The following is a 23,686-nucleotide window of genomic DNA, read 5'->3' on the forward strand; positions in this document are numbered from 1 at the left end:
TTTACGATGCCTGGAATCTCGACAAAATCCTTCATTTCAATGTGCCGTAGCTTTTACGGATCATTGAAATTGAGAATTTATTGAGATTTTAGGCCTTAAAAGCTTTACTAGGCCTAAAATCTTGATAAAATTGAGAAATATTGCAATTACCCGTAGCTTTTACGCAAAGCTTTACGATGCCCAAAATCTTGCAAAAATCATTGATTTCAATGTGCTGTAGCTTTTACGGAACATTGAAATCAAGAATTTAATCAGGATTTTAGGCATCGTAAATCTCGATAAAATTGAAATTGAGAATTTTAATTGATTTTAATGTTCCATAGCTTTCATGCAAAGCTTTACGATGCCTGAAATCTTGATAAAATCCTTCATTTCAATGTGCCATATCATTCTTTTTACGGAACATTGAAATTGAGAATTTTATTGAGATTTTAGGCCTTATAAAGCTTTACTAAACCTAAAATCTCGATAAAATTGAAATTGAGAATTATAATTGATTTCAATTACCCGTAGCTTTTACGCAAAGCTTTACGATGCCTAAAATCTTGAAAAAATCATTGATTTCAATGTGCCGTAGCTTTTACGGAACATTGAAATCAAGAATTTTAATCAGGATTTTAGGCATCGTAAATCTCGATAAAATTGAAATTGAGAATTTTAATTGATTTTAATGTTCCATAGCTTTCATGCAAAGCTTTACGATGCCTGAAATCTTGATAAAATCCTTCATTTCAATGTGCCATATCATTCTTTTACGGAACATTGAAATTGAGAATTTTATTGAGATTTTAGGCATAAAGCTTTCGTAAATCTCGATAAAATTGAAATTGAGAATTATAATTGATTTCAATTACCCGTAGCTTTTACGCAAAGCTTTATGATGCCTAAAATCTTGAAAAATCATTGATTTCAATGTGCCGTAGCTTTTACGGAACATTGAAATCAAGAATTTTAATCAGGATTTTAGGCATCGTAAAGCTTTACAAGGCCTAAAATCTCAGTAAAATTAAAATTGAGAATTTGAATTGATTTCAATGTTCCGTAGCTTGTATGCAAATCTTTACGAGGCCTAAAATCTCAATAAAATCCTTCATTTCAATGTGTCGTAGCTTTTACGGAACATTAAAATTGAGAATTTTATCAAGATTTTAGGCCTCGTAAAGCTTTACTAGGCCTAAAATTCAATAAAATTGAAATTGAGAATTTTACTTGATTTTAATGTTCCGTAGCTTTTATGCAAAGCTTTACGATGCCTAAAATCCTGATAAAACCCTTGATTTCAATGTGCCGTTACTGCCGTAGCTTTTACAGAACATTGAAATCAAGTATTTTATCAAGATTTTAGGCCTTGTAAAGCTTTACCAGGCCTAAAATCTCGTCAAAATTGAAATTGAGAATTTTAAATTGATTTTAATGTTCCGTAGCTTTTATGCAAAGCTTTATGAGGCCTAAAATCTTGATAAAATCCTTGATTTCAATGTTCCGTAACTTTTTACGGAACATTGAAAATTGAGAATTTTATTTGCTAAGCCTAAAATCTTGACATAATTGAAATTAAAAATTTTATATAGATTTTAGGCCTCATAAAGCTTTACTGAGAAAAACATGTTTGTTCTTGTAAAATGTTTCTCCATTTTAAGATATTATTTCTTGAATTTCCTCAACTAGGTGATAGCAGTGATGTCAACTTAAAGTAGCGAGATCAGCGCATACGATGATTTACGCATTTGTATCTGTTTGTGTGTGAAACTTAGTGAAAACAACTCACCATTTCTCATCCTTTCAAAACTCAAAATACAATAGGAAATTATTTTTACAGAGTTGAAAGATGGAATTTTCCAATTATGTAAAGTTTTCCACAAAAAAAGAACATTAAGCATGTTTTTTAATGTCATGAACTTGTTGAAGTTCAGGAGTTACGACCGTAGCGACTCGATCGACGGGACGCCATTTTTTCGTCTGCTTGAAATTCACGAAATCTCGATTTGGATTTATCCACGAGACTCCACGAGACTTACCTGGATGATGTCATCATTTTGTGGGTAATTTTGTGACCTTTGCACTCATACCAAACACGACGGGGTTTGTTTTGGGGAAAGCCCCTAATTTTTCAGTTTTTTGAGGTCTATTTTTTAGGTAAGATTTTCATGGTTTTTGGCGTAAAAAGTTGTTGAAATGGAGCAGCAGGAGGTCATTACACCTATATTTCACCCATATAATATGAAATTTTAGAGTATTTTAAAGATGTTTGTGGTCATTCTTCTGCAGAAATCCATCGCGCATAGATGCGCAAAGGGAATTACTGTGATGACCCGTATTTGCAATAAGCCAAATCGGCATTAGAAGTTTGCAATGCATTGTGGGACAGTTTTTGCATTTTTAGGACACTTTGTCCTTTGACCTATCAGATATATTGGTTTTTGTGCGTATAAAATATAACTGAAAAAGTTTTACTAGAATAAAAACAAATCCAAAAAATATATTTGTTGTATAAATTAATTATTTAAATATTTTTAATGATAACATTTTTACAATAATAGATAAATAAATAATAATTAGAGAAATTTTCCCGATATGTCAGAGGTCAAAGTGTCCTAAAAGTGCTCTCAAAAACCGGAAGTCACAATGGCGATTGGGCTTATTGGCCGTGAAAATACGACAATACGGGGAGAAGTGGTGAGGTGGCGGTGCACGTGCTGTTCCTGATCGGGCTGACGCCGGGGTGGGAGATGTAGCGCATATCGGGTCATGTCGTATGTGGTAAAATGCAAAATGCACACTTAATTCAAGTGATATTATTTTTGTTACTGCTTTTTATCAACTCTATGATACTTTAAGAATCTGTGTAATTTTTTTTTCAATTTTTTTTCACTTCCTTTGTATTTTTTTTTTCAATACTAAAGTTGAGTAGTGCAGTGTCAGATGAGGTTGACAAGTAAATAATGGCACTGGCAGAACATGTTCATGTGTTGCATGGGTCATATTAGATTATGATTACATATATTCATTTGTTTATTTTTATTTATTTATTCTTTTATTCATTCATTCCTAAATTTACTTGTTTATTTACTTACAATATTTATTTTATTTATTTATTTCTTGGAGGCAATATCATCGTCTCTAAAATAATGCTGTATTTATTGTACGCAAAAAATTGACTCACAAAAAAACCCAGTAAACTTTGCATGACTTTAAATAGGCATAACCTCCCCATATTTTTAAGTTATAGAGCTGATTCTGGCACCATTGTCTTTCTTTTTTAATGCCCTTTACATTGATACCAGATTTGTAAGTGTTACTTGTAAAAATATTCAAGTGCTAGACAAATAAATCCAGGGTAGTACCATAAACAAAAAATGACAGACAAATTCCGCTACCCTTCACAACTTCAAATAGGTATAACTCCCCCATACTTTGAGCTATAGAGCTGTTTTTGGTACCATTGTCTAAGTTTCTTAATGCTCTTTACAGTGATAGTGTCCTCGCTACTTAAAGTGAATTGTACAGTTGTAGGCTCAGCAACTGCTTTCAGGAGATGTTAGCTGTGTGGCTTCCAAATCAGAATGTATATCTTGATGAACTCAACAGTACAAAACGCTGGTATGTACAATGAGTAACTGCTTTATTGGGTGATAAAAGGATTAGGTCATATGGCTTAAAATGCGAATAAATGTATACCTCAATAAAATTGTCCAGAATGATTGATACCTCAAACAATGGTCCAGAATTAGTCATAGTTTTTGCAGCTACCTACTTACAGCTGGATTGTAGCTCTGCAAATCAACTACATGTACAATGTGAATTTTAATTAATGTACCATACATGTATTCCAATAAGCGCCCACCCAGGGTATATGGCTCTGGTTTTTTTAACATGTATCAAAAGGCTAAATGACACTTTGGGAGACCCCAGCAGAAACACATGACCTATTTCTGGATAACTTTTTATATTTTTATGTAGTGTAGACCTAGGCTAATCTCCCATAGCTTAACAAAATTTGTCCCAGTTTTCTTTCTTTACTTGTGACAAGACCAAATGTCCAATTGTTAACGGAAATTTGTCAACCTAACAAAAGTGACTAATTTGTTTTGTTTACAAAATAAAACCAGATCAGCTCTGAGTATTCTGTTCAATATTTTATGAACACATGTTAGTATAAGATCCAAGAAATCCAAGATTTACCTAAATAATTTCTAACATGAAAAAATTTTGAGCACTTGAAAATTATGTTTCGGACGTTACATTTTCCGTTAACAATCTTGCTCTATTTTTAACATGGTCTAAGTGATTGTTTTATCATGTAAAACATACACAAATACTTTAAATGTTTGCCTCAGGGCAATATAAATAATTGCAAGTGCAAATTTTGTATCGGTTGAATGTTTTCAAATTATGGTGAAGCATTACTTAAATGGGTTTCATTTTCCGTTAACAGTTTTGTAACATCCGAAAGAATACATATTGTCTTATAATTATGTGAAGAATAATACTAGCTTTGAATTTTCATTATTAAGTTGAAGTAGACATGACAACAAGTATCTAAATGAAAAATGATTTCACTTCCTCTTGACTTTATGTAAAATGTTGGCCACACAACATTTCCGTTAACAATGGTAACATCCGAATCAAATGTAACGTCCGAGACAGAAAGAGTGACATTTTGTTGAAGAAATTTAATTAGAGGGGAAATAAAAAGGTCAAATGGATTGGAAATCATGGGAATGCCATAGTAGAAATATTTTTTACCATACCCAAGTTTGTTCTTTGAGTGTGCAAACCGTTAACATGTCAAGTTTGTTTCGGATGTTACAAGGCAAAATGTTAACGGAAAGTGAGGCCAATAACAGGGTATTGTAAGAAGATTTTAGAATATACACTTAAATGAATGTGAATTTCTAGTAAATATGGTGTACATCCTCATTTTCCAAATATTGCTGACTCCATTTCACCTTTGTAAACCTTGCTAGTGGAAAAAATTACAAGTTGTTAGCTCTACAATATCTATTGTCTCTATGCATAACACATAAGATAAAAAGCAACATAATTAATTTGGTTCACTCCTTTCAAATTAATTTCATTACTGACATATACACATGTCCTAAGAAATTTATTTTAAATTTGAAAAGCAACTTACACTGAATATTTCTCCATTACACTAGCAAAATACTTTGATTTAAAATGTGTTTCGGATGTTACCCATTTTTTGTTAACAAGTCCAAAATGAAGTTGTAATTTCAAAAAAATTTATAATATTTTAGCATTAGATGATATCTAAAACTTATTGAAAATAATTAAGTAGCAGTTTTGTCATAATCATTTATTTCAAAATTGAAAAAAGCTGCATTTTCATGAAAAAGTGACCATTTTAACATAAAATATATAAGTATGTACATGTGTTAGGCCTATATTGGAGTCACTATGCACATATACCAGAAACGAAGCAGGAGAAATACTTACTATGCTTCATACAGCTTCATTATGTCCGATAAAACAATAAATTATCAATGGAAACAAATTAACCACTAAGAAAAATACTCTTACAACAGAACAAGTTTCATGGGAATTATTTGTTAACACAGACTTATGAGTTGTTTTAATACGATCAGTTTTTGCATATTTTATATGTGTGCAAATGATAAATGATTGTGCCTTGCATTAAACAATTTCTGAGTGTTCATCATGGCAACATACCTGTTGTAAATGCAATGATCTCATGTTTGTTAATTCAACTTCCAACCATCAAACTTTGTAAAAATGTTAACATCATGTAACATCCGAATCACTGCCTTTAATTATACACATATTTGTACATATTTTGAATCATTTGAATAATTTCAACAGGTTTTCTGATTCAAAGTGATTGATATTAATAATAATTATGCTAAAATAATGAAATGTCCCAAATGTTTCCCTCAATAAGTTCAATTAGATTGCAATTGCATGTTAACGTAATGTAACATCCGAAACACTCTTAAGTTGGGAAGACGTAAAAGAAAGCCTGATTATGATTGTAAGAAAGGTTTAGCCCTTTGTATCATCAACTTAATGCTTCAGGGAGCTAATTAATTTGGTTTATTATGATGTCCAGTGCACATTTACAATAAGGATGTGGGTAACAATGTATATGAATAAATGCCATATCAGTACATGTATATACATCTAAATTAAAAAATTTCTTCAGTAAGATGAAAATATCATTTAATGATGATTAGATTGTCAAGTGATAGGTTTAATCATCTGACAGTGATTATCATTTACATTTTTGAACTAATACACAATGTATGTGCTTAGAAATAGGGCCAGATACCTGCAAATAATGCATGTTAACAAAATAATGTAACATCCGAAACCCACGAGTATCTAGAGTTACATTTTTACTATAAAGGCATTATCAAACTTATTTTGATATGTCAGTACTTGGTTATCATTACCCTGTTCACATATGGATTAGCAATATATGTGGATGAAATTAATTACATTTAGAGCATATTTTTGACCACAAAACCTGCTATTTTGCCCATTTTTCAGTTTCATATGCCTGAAAAGTTACCTAAAAGTGATCGCAGAATGGCCATATTTGGTCAATAGTAACTTGGACTCATTATTTTCCTATGTCAACTAATTTGGTAACTAATGGGCATTACAGTAAGCAGTATCTAGCTTTGGCAACAAGTTGCTTTTTTATGAAAAAATCTCATTTGGCCAAAGGGTCTACAAAGTTTACAGACCAAATGAACAGAATTAAGCTCAAAGTTTTGTATTTTCATAAAATTCAGGTCATCTGCTTTGAGAAATGACATATTTTAAGTGTCTTCTTTCAATTTCATTTTTACCCTCTCAGTTCACACTTTTGATACATGTTAAAAAAACAGAGCCATATTCAATTTGCTAAAGGGTACCATTAATGTTGAAGTGACAGATAGATGTTGATAGTGAAATAGCTGGAGGACTACACATCCGGTGTAAACTTGCAATACATTTTCTAAGTCAGAAAAGCTACAAGAACGTCTCAGGACCCTTTTATAACATACGTAAATTCATCTCTAATAATCGCCCCTCACAAAAAATTAGGTAAACCAGGTAAAAAATAAGTGCCCACCCAAAATGACTTCGTTAAGCGCCCTGGGTGCTTATTGGAATGAATACGGTACTGGATAAATCAATTGAGAATCGTAAAAGAATTCAAATTTCTTGCCATCATTCCTTTTCACAACTGCAATCCCAGATTATTACAGTCTACAGAGCCCCGAATAATCTTGTGGCCCGACATACTATCCTTAACTTGGTAACTCGGGGCCCATCTTGGTAACTTGGGGCACAGACTTAGTAACTTGGGGTCCACATGATAGTAACTTCACTTGAAGCCCAGAGGTAGTATTTTAGTTTTTTAGTGCTCTGATTTTGAAGCGCAGGCCCTAATTTATTGTCGGGCCCAAGCTATTAAGTCAGGCCCCAAGATATTTTTTTTTTTCCCTGTCATTTTTAATTGATATTTTGGTTTATTTCTTTACAGATGAATTTTGAACTTCTACTGGCCGAACCACCTGCAGCAATAAGCTAATAAAGCAAGAGACAGATTGAGATGATGATACAGTGATGATGATGCTCCAATCACCTGTGCCATATATCATGTCAGCAATTCAACTAAGTTCAAGCGAATTAAACTTTGAGGGGAAAATTATTGACAGAAAAAGACATCTTGTCAAAATGGCTGGTAGGGCTTACATGTAGGCCTACCTATCTATAGGCTTAGTGGACTAGCTGGTAGCCTAGCCATCACCTACTGTTAATTTGATATTTTACAACAGTGAAACTCGTAATTTAAAATTATGATAATATGTTTGTGGACTGCAATTAAGTCAAAAAATTAATACCGGACACAGTGGTAACTATGCAAGTTAAACAAAGGGCAAGTTTTAAGAAAGGTGAGTTAAAGAAAAGGCGAGTTACCACCCCCACAGAGATTAGGTTTTTTTGTCAATTACCCTACACAAAGTAAGCTAAAGGCGAGTTACGACAAAGCTATCAAGTCCCATCGGTGAGTTACGAGTTACGACAAGGCCATTAAGTCCCACCGGCAAGTTACGACAACACCATCAAGTCCCACCGGCGAGTTATGACAACACTATCAAGTGATTCAAGTCCTGTTCACCAGTTGAGGTTCATGAAAAAAAAAAAAAATCCACTTTACTCTTTATCAGATTGTAATCTTAACTCGCCAATGGGACTTGCTGTAAAAATCTTAACCCGCTGATAAGACTTGCCATAACTAATAACTTGCTGATGGGACTTGCCGTAAATTAATTTGCCGATTGGACTTGCCGTAACTTGTCTGCTGGACTTGGCATGAAAATCTTAACTCGCAGGCACGACTTGCAGTAAAAATCTTAACTCACCGGTGAGACTTGCCGTATTCTCAGCAGGGGTCACTCTTTAATCTCTGCAGGGGCCAGGGGGTAACTTATCTAACTCGCCATTTTCTCTCGCTCTAGCTCGCCCATTTTTCACTCGCCATTAATTTTAAGGCCAAAAAGATAATTGTTTGTTTTTCCTTCACAGGAAAGAGGAGGTGCAGGCGGGCGGATAAAAAAAAAATTAAAAATTTGGAGTGTTCCTGGATATAGAGCCATTAGAAAGTAAAAATTATTACTCGGAATAAAAAGATTCTGAAACATGCATGGAACTTGCATGTAAAAAACAAACACAAATCCCTTCTCAAAACATACCTTTTCTCATGATGTTGCTTTTGTTTGTTTTGTTTTGTTTTCTGTGTTTTGTATCCTCTGGCATTAGGCGCATTATAAATGCTGTGTTACTTACCTGTAATTTGACCCCTTTGTCTTAAAATTGTTTTAAAAAACCAATGAATCATGTTTGAGCCTGGTCACCTCCTTAACCATCCTGTCTGGCTGTTTTCCTTTTCAATGTTTTGTGTGAGTATTTTGAATAAAATTGGAATGATCACAGATCCTGGTCTGTGGAATGATGTAACTTCTAATCAGATCGTCATAAAGGGGCTACATTAGTTTTCCAACAAAGACAGTTTGGTTGCATTGTTAAATCAACATTACTGATGTCAATATAATTAGGGGCTGTCAGTTTGGAAGGGGAGTCATAAATTTTCAACTGGAGCTTGCAACTAAAGTGATATTCAAAATTTGTCAAAATTTGGCAGTTACAATCAAAATTTGTGCATGGTACACATGAATGTCCCCAATGAATGCTATAGATCTACTACTTTGTTTACCATATTTATAATGACAAGATTTTGAATACTGGCATTGCTTTTGTATGTACGTTAAAAGTACTTGATGATAACAAAAAATCCTGATAATACAAACCCCAAAACCTGTGCCCCATAGATTCCGTGTTGAAGAGGTTCCACTTTACAAAGGTGCAGCAGTGGCAGCAGTTTTATGAAATAGGACCCTGGTTCACTAGGTAATCACCCGGGGATAATCACAGGTCCAGGAGCCGCTTTTTCCAACTGTGTGGCTCCTGGTCCAGACCTGCTTATTTCCAGGCTTGTAGGTGGGTGCTTATGGCATGGGCAATTAATGGAACAAATACGGTATAGGCCTACCCCACAGTATGTGTATAGTTGTATACTCAAAAATGGCTTGTTCCCCTGCTAATAATACTTCCTTTCTGTTGAGATGCAAATAATCTTACAGTAATACTGTAAATACAGTACTGTTTCCTATGCAGACCAGAACCAGGAGGGCAGCAGCCCCCATGCCCAAAATGTCCCATTTGCTCGTGTTATGAAGCGAAAAAATGGGAAGGTCAAAAAGGTCCAAATTTTGGGGAAAAAGTCACTTTTTCAAAATCTGCCGCCCTCCAGTCAAAATTTTGAAAAAAAGGTCCACATTTTCAAAATCAGCCCCCCCCCCCAAATAAATCATGGTTAATAGGCAACGAATAAAAGAAACCCTGTTCTACGGGTGGACGAAGTAGGGTTGGTCGGTCGGCCTTTTTTTTACCAAAATCTGTAAATAATTTGCAATTTGAGAAAATACAAAAAAAGATTTGTTCCTAAAATTTGGGTTGGCAGAGGAAAAATTTATTTTCCAATTTGTTCAAAATCTGGGTCGGTTGGGCCCGCAGAACAGGGTTTTCTTTTTTTGTCCCCTTACTGGCCTGTTCCTATGCCTATGGCCGTGAGTTGTAGAATTGGAGTCTTGCATACTTGACTTGATTCACTTATTTGCGACTTGACACATTAATTGGACACAAAAAGCGCAGTGATTAATAGTGCGCTACGCACAGGCCCAGCGCTTAGACGTTGATCCACAAGTCTCAACCTTTATAGGTTGTCGATGACCACTTCGGCCCATATCATTTCATAAACCATTTAACACAGGGACTTACAGCTCCCGGTTGCAGCTAAGAAGCACACACTAGACATTCCACAATTATCCTTCACAGCCAGGATCAGCTCCCCAAGTTTTGTATGGGTTTAATACAATGAGACCATTAGCAGTGAGTTCCTTGTCCATTGGAATTTCAAGCTAACCTAAAGTGTACTAACCACCGCCAGGGTTTGAAACCGCAACCTCTTGCACTAGTCTAACGCCTTATCGATTAACTTGACTGCTTCTGTCAAGCATTGTGTCCCGCATTGCAGGCGCGTATTTTTGGGGGGGGGGGCTTTGGTGGCGCCAGCCCGGGGTCAAAGTAGAGGCGGCAAAAAAAGCGAAGGAGCGGCGGAAGAAGAAGGGCGGCAAAAAAAGCGAAGTGGGCGGCAAAACAATTAGCAATGAAAAAAGGGCGATAAAAATTGAAAAAGCATAAACAATTTTTTTTAAATGGTTACTTTTAGGGCGCTAGCGCCTAAAATCCTTTTTTTTTTTTTTTTTTTTGCTCTTCACTTTTTCAAACGACCGAGAAAAAAATTGGGTCAACCTTTTCGGGCTGTTAAGGGGCGGCAAAATTGTTTCTTCTTCAGCCCCCCGGGGTTGGGGCGGCCACGGTACGCCACTGCATTGTGTCAATTTATTATGAATGAATTGTGTCAATTTACGGGCCCGATGCATGGAATTTAATACTGGTGCGGTGCTCGCAATATACAATCCAATTCGAGTGCAGCGTCTAACGTCGTGGGGTCCGCTTAGGCCCCCTTGTCATTTTCAGTGAGCATGTTTTACTGATCGCAATATTAAATCATGCACTATAAAAGTTAATTGTGTACATAAAGTTAATCGCGCACAGCATACACACGTACAAGGGCGGTTTGTCGGCACACTTGCGGTCACGCAATCGCTTAAAATTATTGACGCCACTACCGAACTTGGAAGTGAATCAATGTATAGTAAATTGCTGTGAACATACAAAGCGTGCACTTTGTTAACACCGGCTACACCGCAGAAGTCATATACGCTCTCGATCATCAATGGTTTACTTCCAGCAAAATAATAGGGAGTTTGTAAATCTAGCATGTCTAGGCCTAAGGCCGCACTAAACAATCATTGTGCGTCCCTGGAGTTGGACATGTTGGATGCATAAATTGTTCAGTGTGGCCTTATAGGGCTTAGGCCTAGATTTTTGACAAACTCCTAGTTTGCCAGCCCATAAATCATAATAGATCTGCCCAATAGACTAGGAGCCCAGACAATTTATTCAGCTCAGAAGAGACAAAAGGTTTGATGGTCTGATTATGTTCGTATAGGCCCAAGATTCAATATTCCATATTGCTGCCGGGTCACAGCCTGTACGTTCAGCCTGGGGGTCACAAAATAGGAGGCCAAAAAATGCATTTATTCAGCTCAAGAGAGACATGGACAAAACTTGTTGGATATCACTCCCAGGAGGATACTTTTCATGCCTATAGCAATGACAGCAACTTTGGCCTGTCACGGGGCCCAGACAGTAGCCCCAAAGGGGCCCGCCCATATGGTGTTATTCAGCTGAAGAGAGACAAGGATGAATCTTTTTGCATTGGAACTATTACACATTGGGGTGCACAAAAATACCAATGACAGCAACTTTTTCCTGTACGGGGGCCCAGACAGTAGCCTCAAAGGGCCCAATGTCCCATAACTGACTTATTCAGCTGAAGAGAGACATGGATGAATCTTTTTGCATTGGAATTATTACCCATTGGGGTTTACAAAAATATTAATGACAGCAACTTTTTCCTGTACGGGGGCCCATACAGTAGCCTCAACGGGCCCGATGCTCCATAACAGGTTATTCAGCTGAAGGAAGACAAGCGTAAATCTTTTGCATTGGAACTATTACACATTGGGTTGCACAAAAATACCAATGACAGCAACTTTTTCTTGTACAGGGGCCCAGACAGTAGCCTCAAAGGGCCCGATGCCCCATAACAGGTTATTCAGCTGAAGGAAGGCATGGATGAATCTATATGCATTGGTACTATTAGACATTGTGGTGCACAAAAATACCAATGACGGAAACGTTTTTTTTCTGTACGGGGCCCAGACAGTAGCCTCAAAGGGCCCAATGTCCCATAACTGATTTATTCAGCTGAGAAGAGGCATGCATAAATATTTTTGCATTGGAACTATTACACATTGGAGTGCACAAAAATACCAATGACAGCAATTGTTTGCTGTACAGGGGCCCAGACAGTAGCCTCAAAGACCCCGATGCCCCATAACAGGTTATTCAGCTGAAGGAAGACATGCATAAATATTTGTGCATTGGAACTATTACACATTGGGGTGCACAAAAATACCAATGACAGCAACTTTTTTCCTGTACGGGGCCTAGACAGTAGCCTTAAAGGGCCCAATATCCCATAACCGATTTTTCAAATTGTCCAAAGGGCCTAATGTCCCTTAACTGATTTATCCAATTTTGTCATCTTGCAAGAGAAAATTACACCAGGAGTGCTCATCTTAAGAAGGGTGAAATTAGACTCCGAAGATGGCCACGCTGGTGATCTACCAATGACCTACCCATTCAGCTGAAGAGACACATGGATGAATCTTTTTGAATTGGAACTATTCCCCATTGTATATACAAAAATACCAATGACACCAACTTTTTCCTGTGCGGGGGCCCAGACAGTAGCCTCAATGGGCCAGATATCCCATAACTGGTTATTCAGCTGAAGGACATATGGATGGATCTTGTTGAATTGGAACTATTGCACATTGGGGTCTACAAAAATACTAAGGATATCAACTTTTTCCTGTAATGGGGCCCAGACAGTAGCCTCAATGGGCCAGATATCCCATAACTGGTTATTCAGCCAAATAAACACATGGATGGATCTTTTTGAATTGGAACTATTGCATATTGGGGTCTACAAAATAATACTAATCAATGGCAACAACTTTTTCCTGTATAGGGTGCCACGACAGTAGCCTCAAAAGGCCCGATGTCCCATAACTGGTTTATTCAGCTAGCATAAGATAGTATCACCAGTATCAACAATAGATAACTACTTCATCAATACCAATGTCAGCAGTAGACAGCTATTATACTTCATTAATACCAATATCAACAGTAGATATAGCTACTTCATCAAAACCAATATCAGAAGTAGGTAATTACTTAATCAATACTGATATCACCAGTAGTAAAAATAGCTACTTCATCAATACCAATATCAGCAGGAGAAAGGTACTACTTCATCGATATCAATATCAGCAATTGATAGCTTCTTCAGTAGCCAATTTTAAAGCCTCATTCGGCACAATGCGACTTTATTCCCTCATGTTAAACCAATTTTGTTTGGAAAAAGAGAGCATTTAAAAATTAACACTTTCTTCCTTCATGGTGTCCCCACTGCATTTTAACATGCACATTACATTTGGCTGATTGACCAGTTATGGGACATCGAGCCCTTTGAGGGTACTTTTTGGGCCCTCGTATCATGGTATAGGAACAAAGTTGCTGTCATTGGTATTTTTGTAAACCCCAATATGCAAGAGTTCCAATTCAAAAGATCTGTGTGTCTTTTTGGCTGAAAAACATTTTTACTGCTTTTTAAATACTAAAGTGAACAATAGCCCATGAGGAGTGACACATTCAAGAACTCTGGATAGAGTCTAGTAATCCTAGAGTGGGTGTGCTGGCCCTCATCTTAGACAGTGAGGTATACGGTATTCCATCACAATGCAAACTTTAGCCTTGTAAACAGTTGCTCTGTCTCTGACATCAAGTTTATTTGCAACTCTCTTCAGAGCGCCCAACTCCTGTCTTGCTCTGTATGAGACGTTAGAAATATGCTTTGTCCAGGTCAGCTTGCTGTCGACTGTGAGTCCCGGGATCTCCAGCTCCTCCTTCTCAGCCAGTTTGGTGGTACCAAACAGAATATATATCTTGGCTAGATTTCTCTTTCTTGATATTGCCATTGCCTTACGTTTGATGTCTCAAGGTCACCATCCGTCAAATTTCTCGGTGTCTGGCTGTCTGACAAGCTTTCTTGGAATCTTCACATCGATCACATATGCAAAAAGGCTCGCAAAATCATCGGCTTCATCCATAGATCTTTCCAATCAGCCCCCTTCAGCATCCGTCGTTCTTTGTACTTGGCCTTGGTTCGCCCCATTCTGGAGTATGGCTGTACTACTTGGCATCCTCTGAACATAACCCTTACCAACCGTCTTGATTCTACTCCCATGAGGACCTTCTCTTGGATTCCGACCTACCTCTTCTTAGTAAGCGTCGTGATGTTGCTTCTCTGTGTCACTTATTTAAAATCTTTGCCAATCTTTGTTCCTCTCCGACCCTTTCCAGCCTCATCCCAGACCCGGTCTAAGAAACCTCAATTCCCCGCTGTTCAAGTTCCTTTCCGCCGGCTTTCATTGTCCCAGAGATCATTTTGTCCGTTTGCCTCCTCCATCTGGAATTATCTCCCTGAGGCTATTGTCAATGCTTCTTCCAGTTCACATAATTTATTTTTTGTTTTTACTTTATTCTGTATTGATTATGTATTTTCTAGTAATGTTTTGATTTTAATGTAAGGGCAATCCTTCAATTTATTGTGTAATCAATATTGGATCTGCCTGGCCTTGTGCCAAATGTTATAAATAAATAAATAAATAAATAAATAAATAAATAAAAAGAATGCTAAAATTCACTTCAGGAGCAGATTTTTCTGTTCTTTTAAGCTAACATTTAGCGGCAAAGGTCTGGCAAAATGTTTCAGCTCTGACTTTTGATGTAGTGTAGACTTGACGCCCATTCTGCAGCACTGGTATATATAAACTCTGAACTTACCAGACGGGTGCTAAAATGTATGGGATATCAGGCCCTTTGAGGCTACTGTGTGGGCTCCCGTGACAGGAAAAAAGTTGCTGGCATTTGTATTTTTGCAAACCCCAATGGGTAATAGTTCCAATTCAAAATCCACCCACATGTCTCCTCAGCTGAATAACAAGTTATGGGATATTGGGCCCATTGAGGCTACTGCCTGGGCCCCGTACAGGAAAAAGTTGCAGTCCTTTGTATTTTTGTAATCCACAATGGGTAATAGTTCCAATTCAGAAAAATTCATCCACATGTCTCTTCAGCTGAATAACCAGTTATGGGGCATCGGGCCCTTTGAAGCTACTGTCTGGGCCCCAGTACAGGAAAAAAGTTGCTGTCATTGGTATTTTTGTGCAACCCAATGTGTAATAGTTCCAATGCTAAAAGATTTACACATGTCTTCCTTCAGCTGAATAACCTGTTATGGGGCATCGGGCCCTTTCAGGCTACTGTCTGGGCCCCGTACAGGAAAATGTTGCTGTCATTGGTATTTTTGTAAACCCCAATGGGTAATAGTTCCAATGCAAAAAGATTCATCCATGTCTCTCTTCAGCTGAATAAATCAGTTATGAGACATTGGGCCCTTTGAGGCTACTGTCTGGGCCCCCCTACAGGAAAAAATTGCTGTCATTGGTATTTTTGTGCACCCCAATGTGTAATAGTTCCAAAGCAAAAAGATTCATCCTTGTCTCTCTTCAGCTGAATAACACCATATGGGCGGGCCCTTTGGGGCTACTGTCTGGGCCCCGTGACAGGCCAAAGTTGCTGTCATTGCTATAGGCATGAAAAGTATCCTCCTGGGAGTGATATCCAACAAGTTTTGTCCATGTCTCTCTTGAGCTGAATAAATGCATTTTTGGCCCCCTATTTTGTGACCCCCAGGCTGAACGTACAGGCTGTGACCCGGCAGCAATATGGAATATTGAATCTTGGGCCTATACTAACATAATCAGACCATCAAACCTTTTGTCTCTTCTGAGCTGAATAAATTGTCTGGGCTCCTAGTCTACAAGTGCCCAATACACGAAAAGAAAATTTAAATTATCACACCATGCAGTTTCAGTTCATGAATTTTCAGTAAGCTTATCGAGTGATGATCATTCACATGCCACAGACTGTGCAGAGAGGCATCAGCCCAGATCGTGTCCGAGCTTAGCTTTGGATCTCAATATCTTAATATCAAATAGGCCTAAGCTTATTATACATGTTATACGGGCAGGTAAAGAACCAGACCAGCAGCGACCGCCGCCAGCACAGTAAGACAACACCCGTGGCCGTGTCCTGGGCAGCTCTGGTCTGGGCCTGGCGAGCTCAATGACCAACCAGGCCGGGAATTTCCGTCAGTCATAAAGATTATTAATTCCAACTTTGATTTGAAATAGAAAATACGCCGATTATCGTCAGTGATTTGAAAAATATATAATTACAAGCATTTTATGTTAACGAATTCAAATTCATAAAAGAAAGGCAATATATTTAATTGTTTTTAATAATTGAAGGTAATATTATTGATCATGGCTGATTGTGCGTATACGCATTACGCACAGCTCAGAAAAAACAACAAACTTAGGGTGTGAATTTGCCGTATAAAACAACCAATTTGTATAAGGTTTGGGATACAAATTTCATTTAGGAAGCGTCTAACACATGGGAAAATATCAACGGCGGCGAGCTCAGAAAAAAGGTGTTTTGAAGGATTTTGTAAAACGCGTCGGTGAATGCGTAGTCAGAATTTTCAAATTTTTACGGAGATTAAACCTTTTTTTCTCCATCAAGTGAAAACATTTGATTTGTTTCAGTATAATGGAACTTCTAATCATATGTTTATCTCTTTAAAAAAATATGTGAATTTGAATAAATCAAATTCTTTCATGGTAAAATAGCCAATGTTTTGGTGCGGCGCTTCGCACGAAAATACGGGCCCTTTAAATTAAAAAAAAAAATAAAATATGACGTCATTCAAAGGTCACGTACGGTAAAATAAACCGGAAGTAGATGAAGTTGCCGTCGTACTGATAGTTGCAGTTTCATTTGTCATTAACATGCAGTGCCATGTTGGATTCAGTGTTTCCAGATAGAAACATTTTTGACATTTTGAATTTCCCTAGAGTGGGTAATTTTTATGGTTATTTTTAGAAAATGGAAAACAACACAGAATTTAACATTTACAAAACAGAGAATTTCAGTCTCCACGGTTTACCTATGAAATGGCATTTAAAAAAAACCCCAAATGAGTGCCTTTCCACATCAATTGAGCTACAAATGTAACTTAACTGGGAACCAAGGGAGAACAGTGCCAGTGCATTGATTGGTCACCCCAGGTTAAATAAGAAATAAATAAATAAATAAATAAATAAATAAACTGAAAATGTTTAAAAAGTTGTACTTACGTGGACACCATTTCCCAAGTTTCCCCATCTTCATCATCTTGTTCTTCTCTGTAAACCCGTAGATTAGTGTCTTGATCCTAAATAATAATAAAAGCAACAAAAAAAACAACATTTGAACTAAATGATTTGTTACATTTGAACTTAAATGCACCACCAGTGGGTCTTGAAATCGGGGTTAGGTCATCAATCATGGTCAACAACATTCATGAGGTGTTTCATTCAGATGAAACGTCCCACAAAGTAAGTGATACAAATGCACTTACTTAGAAGGATTATTAATTCAAATAAATTTGTTCAAATGACTGTTAATATAATATATACATGCCAAGTACATACTCACAGATTTTAGAAATACAAAATTTAGATTCCTGAATGGTTACCAAGGTAACAGAAGCTAACAGGGCTCACCATGGGAATTGATACCTGTCAAATGTCAATTACCTTAATACCAAGATCGATCATCTGTGATAGACCTGTGCCCTTTAGGCTGAGTTCACATAGAAGTATACGGTATACGGTATTCGCTATACGAAATACACTCATTCATTCAGGCTGAGTTCATATAGGAGTATACTATGTGAACTCAGCCTGATCGAATGAGCGTATTTCTTACAGCGAATAGCGAGTTGTCAGTTTACCCATTTTCTTCGTCTTATCAAATGCTTGTAACTTTACTTCTTGAGGTCACATTGCATTCAATGAGGTGTCATAATGTGCAGAATTAGATAGCGCATCTATTAAAAAAATGAATTTGCCCACATATGGTTTAGGTTTTTAAAATTTGGACGGTATACGCTGCACTAAAATCGAACATGCGCGATTCCCACTATACTATACTATACGCAGGTATACGGCCTTTTCGAATAGCTCTTATGTGACCCGGTACTATGAAATTACCTTGCTCGATTTAATCTATACGCGTGCACCTGCAAAACGTGCATCGTATACCCGAATAGTATACTTCTATGCGATCGTAGCCTTATGTGACCCGGTACTATGAAATTGCCTTGCTCGATTTAACTATATACGCGTGCACCTGTAAAACGTGCACCGTATACCCGAATAGTATACTTCTATGTGATCGCAGCTTTATGCAAGATGTGAAATCTATTTACGGCCCATTAGGGGTATGGCGTTGGACCAATTTTGAATAACCTTTTTGCCCTCTACTATACAGAATGCAATTCTTTCTAGGGTTTGTGGTTCAACTGTTCCTGTACATGCATTGCCTTGGTTATCTTTTCACTTGTTAAATTTTGTGTAAACTTTGCACAGACCAATTATTTTAAAAGATGTCACCGAAATAATATTATTTGAAACTGCATTATTTGACTGAATTATGTTGTTAAGATCAAGATGTACAGTAAAACCTCATTATAACGAAATCCGATACAAGAAAAACAGGCTGTTTTAAAGAAGTATTTTTCCAGAACCAAGATACAAAATTCTTTTGTTATTTATTGTTTTTACAACCCAGATATAATGAAATTTGGATATAAAGAACTAATTTCTCTGTCCCTGACAACTTATAGTGAGTTTCCACTGTATAATCCATTTATTTCTATTTTGACAGTTATAAATATGTCTATTGTCAATCCACTATGTGGCAAATTAAAAAGCATAACCTGATTCCCTGAACTGCAAAGAAGTTAAATTCTCTATTCTTCTTACACTTAAAAATGGGTAGGAGCCTATTCCTACCGGAGTATAGGCCTAAAAAATGTGATTTTGAAATAGGTACATACCTATATAGTACCATAGATTTTAAATATAGTACAGAGTGTGCCATTGGTATTCTGTATCTGCCAATATGTATCCCTAGGGTATGTACCAACATCCTGTATGAACTATTGTTTGGAGAAATTACACCATAGATAGTAAACACCTATCCCCCCCCCCCCAAAATACAATTTATGTGTAGGCATACTGTGTATTTCAGACCTTAAGGGGGTACTACACCCATTGATTTTTTTTTGTATTTTTATGCATTTTGTGAAGAAATTACAAAAAAAAATTGGACAAAGTGGTATGCAAAATGAAGGGGCAAATCTTCTCGTTTTATTGGTGGCATCGGTATCAACGTAGCTTACATGCTTTTAAAAGTAGAAGCCAAAAGGTGGTACATCACTGATGATTTAAATTCACTTCATTTTGGAAAGCTTACTATCAACGGATTTCGTTAAAATTTTGGATATGTGTTGCTAACACGTTAGGGAAATAAAGTTGATATGTAAAATGGGAATAAGTGGTTCCTGATTTCTTTTATGACTTCATGAACTTGGTGCTCCACAACTATCAAAAAAGAAACTGGTTAAAATGCTTCTATTTTCAATGTTGAGCTATATTTTGTATTTTTAACTTGCGACATTATTTCACTGAAACTTAATTAAGCCACAGGTAACAGGTTACCACAACCATACTAAAGCAATGTTGAAAAAATTGTATTTCTTGTCACCTATACCACCATATTGGGTAGTTTTCCGTAAGCTTAGCTTTTGTGATTTTGGTAACTATTTTATATTTATTTGTGAAATCCATCTCAACTAGGCATTTTTAATTGTACTCACCATTTACATCCCAAGGTATATTAGTATATCCACCTTGCACTTCTCGATATATATCCAGTTAAAGACAGAATATCAAAATTATTCCTCATTATGATATCACAAACTCTCACATGTGTATTCAAAATTGATGCTTAAATTTGACCTGAACCAATTGAACTATAACCTGACATACGGTGACCTAATAGCCTTTTCTTCTCCTAACAACACATTATAATATTATTGACTAATGACTATACATCCATTGTGTAAGTGTTTATATATTTTGCATGCACCACTAGATTTTCTATAGAGAGTATAACAAAGGATTTAATGTATTCTATTCATGTACCCTACTTGAACATGCTGAATAGAATAAATCATGGTATGTTATGAAACAAGCATCTGAGTAACTAGGATACAGTAAACAAAATATATATAGGGCTAAAATGACTTACTACAATTGTTTAAAAGCACTTTTATTCTTCTTTTTTTCATATTTTTTTTTATTTCACATGATCCGTGCATATATCGCCTAGCTATAAATGAAAAAATATTTATTTAGACCAATCAAACCAATATATGGGTGTAGTACGCCCTTAATTTAATAGAATATTTTTTCAGGTGGATTGATGACAAAGAACACAGGGAAACCATTATATGTAACAATTTTGAAATATTCTCAAGAAGATCAATTTTTGCCCCAACAGCCTACAATATATTTGTACAATACAGGAAAGTAGTTTCATAGGGATGTTCCTAGCACTCCTCCTATAAGTATAATGGAGTCATATTGAATGGATTTGCATGGTTCCTTGAGCAGTTAAACGTAATAATAAAAGAATTGTTTGTACCAATCAGCATTACTAAGGGGCTGTGCAATAATAATTAAAGTGGTCTGCCTAAACTTGCTTGCCCCACCCCTTTGGGCGTGCCAAAATGTTTTGCCCCCCCCCTTCTCTGTCCCTGACAACTTATAGTGAGTTTCCACTGTATAATCCATTTATTTCTATTTTGACAGTTATAAATATGTCTATTGTCAATCCACTATGTGGCAAATTAAAAAGCATAACCTGATTCCCTGAACTGCAAAGAAGTTAAATTCTCTATTCTTCTTACACTTAAAAATGGGTAGGAGCCTATTCCTACCGGAGTATAGGCCTAAAAAATCTGATTTTGAAATAGGTACATACCTATATAGTACCATAGATTTTAAATATAGTACAGAGTGTGCCATTGGTATTCTGTATCTGCCAATATGTATCCCTAGGGTATGTACCAACATCCTGTATGAACTATTGTTTGGAGAAATTACACCATAGATAGTAAACACCTATCCCCCCCCCCCCCAAATACAATTTATGTGTAGGCATACTGTGTATTTCAGACCTTAAGGGGGTACTACACCCATTGATTATTTTTTGTATTTTTATGCATTTTGTGAAGAAATAAAAAAAAAAAATTGGACAAAGTGGTATGCAAAATGAAGGGCAAATCTTCTCGTTTTATTGGTGGCATCGGTATCAACGTAGCTTACATGCTTTTAAAAGTAGAAGCCAAAAGGTGGTACATCACTGATGATTTAAATTCACTTCATTTTGGAAAGCTTACTATCAACGGATTTCGTTAAAATTTTGGATATGTGTTGCTAACACGTTAGGGAAATAAAGTTGATATGTAAAATGGGAATAAGTGGTTCCTGATTTCTTTTATGACTTCATGAACTTGGTGCTAAAAAAAAAAAAAAAAAGAAACTGGTTAAAATGCTTCTATTTTCAATGTTGAGCTATATTTTGTATTTTTAACTTGCGACATTATTTCACTGAAACTTAATTAAGCCACAGGTAACAGGTTACCACAACCATACTAAAGCAATGTTGAAAAAAATTGTATTTCTTGTCACCTATACCACCATATTGGGTAGTTTTCCGTAAGCTTAGCTTTTGTGATTTTGGTAACTATTTTATATTTATTTGTGAAATCCATCTTAACTAGGCATTTTTAATTGTACTCACCATTTACATCCCAAGGTATATTAGTATATCCACCTTGCACTTCTCGATATATATCCAGTTAAAGACAGAATATCAAAATTATTCCTCATTATGATATCACAAACTCTCACATGTGTATTCAAAATTGATGCTTAAATTTGACCTGAACCAATTGAACTATAACCTGACATACGGTGACCTAATAGCCTTTTCTTCTCCTAACAACACATTATAATATTATTGACTAATGACTATACATCCATTGTGTAAGTGTTTATATATTTTGCATGCACCACTAGATTTTCTATAGAGAGTATAACAAAGGATTTAATGTATTCTATTCATGTACCCTACTTGAACATGCTGAATAGAATAAATCATGGTATGTTATGAAACAAGCATCTGAGTAACTAGGATACAGTAAACAAAATATATATAGGGCTAAAATGACTTACTACAATTGTTTAAAAGCACTTTTATTCTTCTTTTTTCATATTTTTTTTATTTCACATGATCCGTGCATATATCGCCTAGCTATAAATGAAAAAATATTTATTTAGACCAATCAAACCAATATATGGGTGTAGTACGCCCTTAATTTAATAGAATATTTTTTCAGGTGGATTGATGACAAAGAACACAGGGAAACCATTATATGTAACAATTTTGAAATATTCTCAAGAAGATCAATTTTTGCCCCAACAGCCTACAATATATTTGTACAATACAGGAAAGTAGTTTCATAGGGATGTTCCTAGCACTCCTCCTATAAGTATAATGGAGTCATATTGAATGGATTTGCATGGTTCCTTGAGCAGTTAAACGTAATAATAAAAGAATTGTTTGTACCAATCAGCATTACTAAGGGGCTGTGCAATAATAATTAAAGTGGTCTGCCTAAACTTGCTTGCCCCACCCTTTAGGCGTGCCAAAATGTTTTGCCCCCCCCCCCCCTTGACGTGCCAAAAACCCTTTTCCCCCTTTTGATGTGCCAACAATTCTTTGCCCCCCTAGTCCTACACACTAAGATTTTTGGGAACCCCAATTTAAAACCTTTGTCTTATCTTATTTAAGCGACCGCAGCGAGCAGGAAATGTTGCATGTTTGAACGTGTTCCTAATGTTTTCCTACACCTTTTTAGGGCGTAATATAGAAACGGTGCCCAAAAATTGCTTGACCCACCCCCCTTTCGACCTGCCAAAAATCGCTTGACTCCGACTTTTCGATCTGCCAAAAATGCTTCCCCCGCTTTTGGCCTGCCAAAAAATCTTTACCCCCCTATAATTCATCACCCTGGGGGTACATATAATTATTGCACCACCCCTAAGACTTCATTGCAGCTTATTTTTCTCAATCACATATAAATTTGAAAATAGACATGGTTTTGAGGCTCAAATGACCCCCACACCCACACCAAGTTTGACATGGGGTTGAGGGTCAGGAAGCATTTTGCATAGTGTGAATAAAATTGAAGATATACACCAGGCACAAAAAGAAACTCGTCAGTTATATTCATCCTTGCTGTTCAATAACT

The 23,686-nt window shown here is 36.4% G+C and overlaps 1 protein-coding gene across 1 annotated transcript in view; it reads right to left on the reverse strand.

The window, feature by feature from the left end:
* The window catches only part of LOC140143816 (uncharacterized), a 55,529-nt gene that overhangs the window by 20,224 nt on the left and 11,619 nt on the right, over positions 1-23,686 (reverse strand). Inside the window, 1 exon segment of the mRNA XM_072165626.1 lies at positions 17,616-17,692. Coding sequence (XP_072021727.1) covers positions 17,616-17,692 — 77 coding nt within the window.

This window comes from Amphiura filiformis, unplaced genomic scaffold, assembly GCF_039555335.1.
Source record: "Amphiura filiformis unplaced genomic scaffold, Afil_fr2py scaffold_29, whole genome shotgun sequence".
Lineage (NCBI taxonomy): Eukaryota > Metazoa > Echinodermata > Ophiuroidea > Amphilepidida > Amphiuridae > Amphiura > Amphiura filiformis.